Consider the following 9,350-nt stretch of genomic DNA (forward strand, 5'->3'; position numbering starts at 1 on the left):
AAATTGGATTTACTTTGTTTGATAAAGTATCTGAAATCCCGGTTCTTTGAAATCTTATTTCGGTCGATCCGCGAGATCTTCCTTATTCCTTTATCACATTCCATGATTTACCCTTCATTTTAAAGCTTATCGTGCCGGCTAATGACGAAAAATAGACCGACGGTGTAGAAATGTACCATTTCTCTTAAATTTGAGATTTGAAGTCACCTAAGAAGAGGTCCTTTAATGGATGCGTCGATTTTTCTGTTAGATCTAGAATCGGATTCGATAAATATGGAATCGAATATACACTTGAAAAATAAGCGTTTATATTTTTCTTTTTTAAATTGCACTTCCGTTATAATGAACAGTACTTATGATAAATAAATCTTAGAGAATCCTTCAACTTAACCAAAAATTCCACCAAAAAACACTTAACTTAAAATACTGGCACGTCAAACTTTTCTTATAAGTAATAACTTTTGAAATTACTTTTAATATTTTGTATCACAAACATAACCTGTTACATTTACTTCTCATAGCATAAGTCACAATATTCAATACTTGAATTGTTCACATTGCAGGTTCATTAACATTGAGGAACTTTCAACTTCCATTAAATGTATTTAAAGAGGTTTTGTAAACGCGTATATTATTGATATGTTTGAATATAAAACTTCTGTAAAAAAAATTTAACAGCATTTTGTACTGATGTGTTCAATTACGTGTCATCTTTTGTACCAACACCGTCTACTTTTTTTCTATTCTTCAAAATGTAATTTCTCCCAAATTTTTAAAGAATTAAATTCCACAAAACACGATTTGGTGCGCACTGCGGAATCCCGCACGGGTAAACTAGTTTTTTTTTCATAATGTACGACGTACAGCTCTCTCTTTTTTTTTTTACTATTCAAAGATACGTGATCAATTATCATTGGCTGCTGCATTTTAAAGACATAAGATATGATTATTTTTTACTTTATTGAACTTATTGATGTCTTCCAAATTATTCCGGTAAGAAAACTGTACTTATTTATTCCTACAGTTAAAAGCGGTACTTACTTCCATGGTCAGGACCCATAACACAACTCTCCAAAGCAACCGATTCGACCAGTCATGCCACATAGATCAGCTGAGACGGAGAAGAAAACATAGCTAAGGTGAAATGAAGAGAGAAGAAGAAATGAAAGAGGAAAAAATTACATACTTTAAGGCATCATGTGCTTCATTGTAATAACACTTGTCTGACATCAGGATTAAAACCGGAAAATGGCCAGAAGGTTTTAGCGGAGATGGTGTAGGGAGGTTCCTTTTGAATAACTAACGACGCAATCTCGGGAATTATAGATATGATAATAAGCTTAATGCTCTCCAAACCAAGTAAGACTGAAAGGAATATATATACGTATAGGTATCAACGTGACGACGTTTGAATACTACCCCAACCTACCCAAAACATGTTTGGGATACATAAACAGGTGCATAACTTTGTTTTGTAAACTAATAAATCAGTTTCGTACTTTACTTCATTTTAACAAATTTATAACAAATATTACATTTTAAATATATATTACTTCAGGCCCGTGAGATAATCGGTCGCACCCTTTCAGCATTCCAGCAAACAGTTAGCACCTAAATCTTATTCGGAGCTCATCGTGAGCTTACATACACTTAAAGGCCTAACGCTGATTCATTTATATTGAAAAAAAAAAAAAAAACAGAAAACCGAGAAACGCTTGAAATTGTATTTTAAAGCAGAATTTGTATCATTGATCATTGTTGGAACATCTAGATATTGTAATTTAATTTTTTTTTCTGTATTTCTGAGATTTGATTCGCAGAAAAAAATTATTATTTTTGATTTTTTATAAAACGTTTATAGTTTAAAAGTATCAGCCAAATGTTAAAACCTTTTTTATATAAGTACCATATTATTCCTTAATGAATATATGGAAAATTTATGTTAAAAGTCGTTGGATTACTAACCATACATGCACTTTGAATTACTAGCCATATTTAGAAACCTTCAAAATATTTAAGTAGCTTACCTTCCAGCAAGGAGAGAGCTGCAATTAAAAACAGGTCCAGCCCCAGAAGTCTCATCTTCATGCTGCACTATGCTTCCAGTTCCACCTGGCGGCTGTAAATGTTCTCGAGAAGTGCTCCTCACGAACAATTTCCACGAATTCGCGAACAGAACGTCCTACGACTCTTGAATCCTCCTTTGCTTCGCTCGTCCCATTTCACAGTCAAAGGTCAGTGGCGTCAGACTATGATTGTTCCAAGAGATGGTCAAATTTTCCCCCTCAACACTTTGGTTTGACAATATCTTTGACAGGCGCTATTAATTGTCTAAATTATGGGTATGATTAAGCCGAATCAAGAAGTTTAACGTGTCCTTTGATTTTCTATAATTTCTCCAAACGTCCAATATTTATAGGTACGATTAATTATTGCCTTCAGTTCGGCTAAACTGCAAGCTTAAAAAGAACCCCTATACAAGAAATAAAATCGAATTTATAAGGCCTTTACAAACTTATGGAACTAAAGAACTTCTTACAGATGCTTTTCTGAATATAGCTAGTGATATCAACATTATTCTAATAATTTTTAAAATATTGTTTTGGTCAGTGACAAAAAGAGGCACTATCGCTGAAAAACGAGGTACCAGGCTTAGCTTGTGGGTAAACCAGTGACGTTAAGTTAGATTTCAAAAATAAATAAATTACAATACACTCTGTTTATTTTAGGAACTATACGCTCACTAACCCGCAATGCCAAAATGATGGTTTCTAAATAATAATGAAATCATTCCTGAAAACAAATCCATACAAATATGTTATGAATATTGTGAGATAATGGAATATTTTACGTGCTCAATACTAGTAAGTTCATAATAAATTACAAAAAAAAATTGTTTTCCTATTAACCTTGAATGACCTCAACTTGACAGCCAATACTGCAGCCTTTATTGTGACAGGATTGAGGTTTAGCGAAGACTACGACTTAAAACTTAATCGGCGGAGAAATAGCTTGTTTAGTATATACGTAAGACTATGAAGAATTCCTGTGATATAAGCACGTGAGCCAAATACATTGAAGGTTTTTGGTTGTGAGATATATTTCATTACATGTAAACATTTTATTGCTTTACTCGGATGTGGTTTCCATTAAAACACTTGAAACAAATTTTTCGCCAATAATTATTTGCATTTTTGAAAAAAAGCAAGTATTAAAATTAAAACGATTTCCAACTGTTAAAGAATGTCCTGTGAGAAAAAAAGAAGCTCACGGGGTGAATCGCGTATGTAATAATAATAATAATAATACTTTTTAATTATATTAAAAAAATTTCAGCTCCTTTTTTGAAACCGCATTATAATTTATCGGCATTCCAGTAAATTTACAGGTTCCGGGCAGCGCCGCAAAAGAAGGCGTAAGAAAAAAACTCGTGGACGATAAAGAAAACAGATTATAACAATGCACCAGGCTGTATGATGGGTTGTGGTGGTGGAAGAGTGAGGGGTGGGGTAAGGTAGGGGTTTGGAAATTCCACCGGAGTTCTGTCAAGCCGGGAGAAAGGCAATGTTGAACTCTCGAAAGTCTCGTCTTGGGTTCCGAAGCAGTTTCTTTCGCCCACCAGTTAGTGATTTATTCATGTACGCATATCTCCTCCCACCCCCTCTCCAAGCGATTGAACCCCTTACCAACCGTACAGTCGTCTGACTTGCCTCTACACTGCTAAAAAAATCATTAATTAAAAATTTACGAAGAACGTTTACAATCGGTACAGGTAATTTAATACATTAATCAAAATTATAGTGAATCTTCAGGCACTCAATCACGCAAATTTTCTTTGAGTTTCAACCTAAACTTGGTAAACTTGTTTTCGTCTGTGTAAAGTTTCAAACTAGACCATTTTTTTTTAAATTAATCCGCCACTTTTGTTCCATCAGCAGTGTTTGCAAACGAATTCATGCGTTTGGCAGCACTTACTGAACAAACATAACGTGACGCTTCGCGAGCGACGTTCGGGAGTGGTAACACTGGTACTGCTTTAAAGTTACATGAAACGCACTATGGAGCGCCACACTCTTAGTTTGCAGCACAGAGTAAATAACGCGCAATGTTGCCAAAATGATAAAACTCGGTGACATAGATTAGCTGCATTCTATTAAGTCATATGGCTTCTTTACACTACAGATAATATTTTGTTACCCATTGAAACAATATAAGTTATTAAATTTCATAATATTTTACCATTTTTAAATCTTCAGAACAAAATAAATTATCAGTTTATTATATCTTTAGAATGATTGTCTTTCTGAAAACTTTTATTTAATATTAGGTATAGGTATACCAGTTATTTTCTATTAAAAAATACTGGTAGAAGCCTAATGCTACTAATTTCAAGCATTGAAATAAATCGTGTGCTATGCCTGAACAGAGCCAAAATGTTAATACAAATTGAAAAAAAAAATGTTTGTAGACAAAGATGGTAATTTCCGGTTCCATTTTCTTAGAAAAAAGTTACGCTTTTGACGAAATTCAACATGAAGATGCATTATTTTCCAACCAAACTTTTTAATTTACATTTTTTAGCCTACAAGTATTAAGATAATTTATAGAATGTTTTACGAATTTAATGAAACGTAATTTTTCTGTAACATTAAAAAGTTGTTTCCTAAGTTTTTGTGCACTATGGCTTATATATGGCAACAGTGCACACCAAACAGGACAGTGCTAGTGGCAGAAATATTGTACTGGAAATAGAGAGAGCGAAGGAGATAGAGAGAGAAAGATAGATTGTTCATTACACTCCACATTGCCAACTAAGAATAAGATGCGCTATATAAATTCGACGGCAAATATCTTTTCTGTCTTCCACGTGCATCTCTAACCTGTTCGTAACGCAATACGGTACAACTGAATCAGAATCCGACGTAAGTATTTCACGAAGATACTGAGTTAGAAATACAAACCTTACGTTTTGTGAGAAGTGCGTTCTTGGTTGGAAAATTTGAAAATGGTGCTGTGACTTCTAACAGTGTACCCACGCTAGGGGGAAGCGAGGAAACTCCGTTCGCTGTTATTTTATTGAAAGCGGCCCCGAAACCCACGTAGCGGTGGTAAAGAAACGGCTATAACGAAAGCATACGGCTTACTTTCATGTCCGTCGCCCAGAAACTGAAGAACTGGGACTCAAGGCCATGGGTGTAATGTGAATGCTTTTAACTGGCGGGTGCGGCAAAAGAGACATTCGCATAATTTTTGTAGATACATTTAGAATAAAGATTACAACCTACTTCAGTCGTTTACGAAGCAACACTTCCAGAAAATTTTCCTCTTATTTTTTTTTAGTTTAAAAACCCTCGTCAACTGAAAATTTATAAGAATTTATAAATATATTAAATTAAAAAAAATAAAACAAGTCCGGAAGAATTTGGAATAAAGCTATGATAATTTATGTGGATATATATTTTCCCACATAAATTATCATGGTTTTGCTCCAATTTCTTACAGACCAAACATGGAATCAAGATATGGAAAATCTCTGTTGTATTAGTTTATTGGGAAAATTTGGAAAAAGATGACAGAAGTGAGGATGGAATTAAAAAGAAAAACTAAACATTCCTTAAACTTTCTATCCATGGAAAATATTACATCAAATCTAAGACTAAGCTGAAAGGGATTATTTTCAATATTGTAATTTCATGATCCAGGATAGACATTGAAGTAGTTGTGATGCAAACAAATAAGGAGAAAAATATTTATCATATTTAAAATTTAAAAAAGTGTTGTCTATTTTTTTTTAAATTCAGATGTAATACACTCGAAAAAATAAAAAATAAAACTACTTTGTCTTGCAGGCATGACTATTCGCAATCACGCCTGTTCATGTAACTGATGATCAGCGATCAATAAAGTGTATATATAGTTGGGTTCCACGAAAAATAAAGGACTTAAAATCTTCCCTTTTAGAATTTTTATGTCTTTCGCAAAAAAAGAAGGAAATATTCAAATAATTATTTTTGTGCCAATTATAAACAAATGTGTAACAACTGGAAACTATCATGGTTGCAAAAAAAAAAAGGGAAACAAGAATCATTGTTCTATATTTATAGATGTTTATGTTACAATAATAGAATAAAAAAATCAACAGTCCTTAAATAAATATGTATGTAGCTAACTACCACTCTTTTATCTCAAAATCTCCATATCCGATAAACCTAGAAAGCTGAAATCTGCCACATGGGTTTATCTTGTGTCCTTAAAATTCACTTTTTTTTTGTAAATTTAAGCTTTGGTCTAAAACTGATCTTAGTCTTTCTCCACTTATTTGCAGATTCGTTAAGCCCATAGAGATGAAATTTTGTGCATATGTTAATTTTAGACTCTAGAGTTGCACTCAGAATGTTTGTTTTTTTTTTAAATATATTTGGCTCTTGAGTTTTTTAAACTGAGCAATTTCAAATCTCAACATTTTTAGTAGGATTATAAATGAATCCTTGTATGAAAAATGCTTTTTGAAATCATGTTAACAGTACGGACATAATTATAATCAAAGAAAATTAGAATGAGGCTTGATAAAATAGGCCAAAGTCGAACTCACTCACGTGCTGATTAATGTATCTCTTAACACAAAAGGCTGAGATAGCTAACACAGGTTGATCGCAGGTCATAGAGCAGCACCAAGAAAGGATATTTCTGGCCATCCGCGTGTAATGAGCTGTGGGCGCATGGGCTTTTTGCTTGCCTTCCTAAGCGGGAAGCTTGGTGGGGGGAGATAGGAAAAGAGAGGGAAAATGCGAGGAGTGGGAAGAGCAGTCTCGGTCCAATCGCTACTTCGCTACTATACGTTGGCCTTAACCTGTTCTCTGGCTTCATTTATATTCAAACCAAATTTAGTTTTATCCTTTCATAATCAATTAAAATTTACTCACCCTAATTTCAAAGTTATTTTCATATTTCGTAACAACACTTAAATAACTTTCCATGTTCAGTAAATTCGCTAATTCGCAACTGCACACCTGATTCAATCTGTTTTATTGCTTTATTTCCTGTTTACGTCCAATTAATTTAGTTCCAGTATTTAATTACTAATTTTATTACAGATTAATTTGGGTCACAGTGCAATATATGTTCTACCAGGTTTTTCTTTTTTTCCTCCTGTGTAGTTCCTGGAACTCAAAGCTGTCTATTTTCCTTTATTTATGTAGATCATTGGTATTATAGCCTAATGATATCTCACCGTGTTGTACTTATAAAGAGAGACGGGTCATGTTTTTATTTATATTCCCTATTCTGCTGTATGTTCGGCACATACTCGCTAGCTTTTTAGTGTCGTAAAATGCATATGTAAATACTGGCAACGATTTCAAGAGTTTACTAAGGTCGCGTGGTAACATTTACAGAACCATTGTTCAGTACAAGGCTTGCAGTTCCGTAGCGAATCATGGGTACATTAGCTAGTTAAAAAATGTAAAATTGAATAGTCATAAATTCCTATCACTACAATCTTGCACCATTTCCTAAACAAATGGAGATGTGTTTATAAATTCTTGGGTTCTTACAGTTGTAATTTATAAAAAGCCCAATATAAATTATTTTAAATAAATAAATAAATAATTATTTTAATTATCACTCATTAAGAAGTATGTCATCATGAATAAAATTATCGCTTGCATTGCAGTTTTTATGACACCCGACTGTAATTTGTTAACAAATATTATGTGCTATATAATTCTGGGGAGAAGGGGAACGTTTGCCAATTCGAATATATTTTTAAAATTTTCTTATTTATTGTTAATTATTCTAATCCAACAGAAAAAGACTGTTTACAAAGCCAATTGTGAGGGTAAATAAACTTTTCAAATAAAAAACTTTAATTCCTTTTTACAAATAGGTTCATTTTATTGGCTTTAATTTTTTTTAATTAATTCAAAGCAAATTATTTGACTTTAAGTATGTTTTAAAAAACAAAAAAAAAACTTAACTGAGACACTAAGTTACATTTTTATTATTGTTTAACAAAGTGATATTTACAATACTGTAAATAATTGCGATAACTAAACTGATTTCTAAATATCATGAAAGTACACTGGCTATCGTTTTGAGTTTTAAAAGATATATTTCATTTTTGAATTAGCAATTATGGAGGGAAAATTTTCTATTGACATAATAATTTTGAATGGGCTGTTTAATGTAAAGGTAAAGCGACGTTTATTTTAGAATAACTATTTTTTTAACTTTAATTAACATCCGTAGGAACAAATATTTTCAAAAATAATATTTATTAATATTTTCCCCCTAAATATTAGAAAATAATTATAACATGTAAGTGGAATCCCTTAATCTAGAAAACATCCTAAAATTTAATTATTTCGTTTTAAGATGTAATATAACACTGAATAATTATTTGTTCTTGTCATGGTCACCGCAGTTAATTAATTGCTTATCAATATCTACGTGCTCAAAAAAGGACCTTATGGGAATCCAAATTTAAATGAAATAAAAATGGGATTTACTTGTTTTGCACACCCGCGAATAGTGCGAGGCTTAAACACAAAAATTAACTGAGAAGAAACTTTTAGGTGTAAAGATGAAATCAAAAACTCTAACTTCAGCTGACTTAAAAATGCTCTATCTTCTGACGTTTCACAACACGGATGCTTTTAATAAAAGTCCCTTCGCCAATTTCTTACGGAAATCCTACCAACATTGGTTAACACACTTCGAGAAAATAAAGTATTCAACACAATCCGTGGTCACGCCAGCGATCTCGGATTAAGAGCCGCGACGATTTTTCCCCCAGAAGTGGCCACGCACCCTTTAAGACGTCGCGAAAAAAAAAATCGCGGCGCGTGTAGTCCTTGCCAGTGGCGTGGTTCCGTCGCGCGCCAACAGGTGTCTCCCGCAGGCGTCCGCCCGCAGACGATGACGTCACCCTCGCCCACACACACGAGAGCAGCCGAGAATGCGCGAGCGACCCATTCGCCTTGCCGCCGCCGCACCGACTGGCGCCCACGACGGCGCCAGCCACGCGCCAAGCGCCCACCGCGCAATCAAATCCCTCCTCCCCCACCCCTCCAACTGCCGCGCATGCGCAGTAGGGCCCTGAACCTATAGAAACAACCTACCTCCCTCCGGGGGTGCATCCAGCCATTATTTTCCTCCCTGCACCTTCTTAATTGCTTTCGGTAGTCGACTCTTGTGCTCCCTCTTTCCCGCTCGAGTTCTTTAAGTACACATTCCCGCAAGCCATGACACCTGGACATCAAGCTGCATTTTATATCAACTTTCAAGGACAAATTTCATGATAATTCGATTAAATATCGAACCATGTATAAAATAAAATTTTAAAAGTATCT

The 9,350-nt window shown here is 34.0% G+C and overlaps 1 protein-coding gene across 3 annotated transcripts in view; it reads right to left on the minus strand.

The window, feature by feature from the left end:
• LOC134534667 (uncharacterized) overlaps positions 1-8,998 on the minus strand; it is a 783,923-nt gene extending 774,925 nt beyond the window's left edge. Inside the window, exons 1-2 of one of the 3 annotated variants that reach the window (XM_063373127.1) lie at positions 8,809-8,998; positions 2,028-2,473 (exon numbers count right to left, since the gene is read on the minus strand). In XM_063373127.1, the coding sequence (XP_063229197.1) occupies positions 2,028-2,088 (61 nt within the window). In that variant the 5' untranslated portion in view covers positions 2,089-2,473; positions 8,809-8,998. Of the gene's footprint in view, positions 1-2,027; positions 2,474-8,507 lie in introns of all 3 variants that reach the window. The other 2 variants (XM_063373129.1, XM_063373128.1) reach the window with 2 other exon arrangements.
• Between the last annotated feature and the right edge of the window lie 352 nt (positions 8,999-9,350).

This window comes from Bacillus rossius, chromosome 8 (assembly GCF_032445375.1).
Source record: "Bacillus rossius redtenbacheri isolate Brsri chromosome 8, Brsri_v3, whole genome shotgun sequence".
Lineage (NCBI taxonomy): Eukaryota > Metazoa > Arthropoda > Insecta > Phasmatodea > Bacillidae > Bacillus > Bacillus rossius.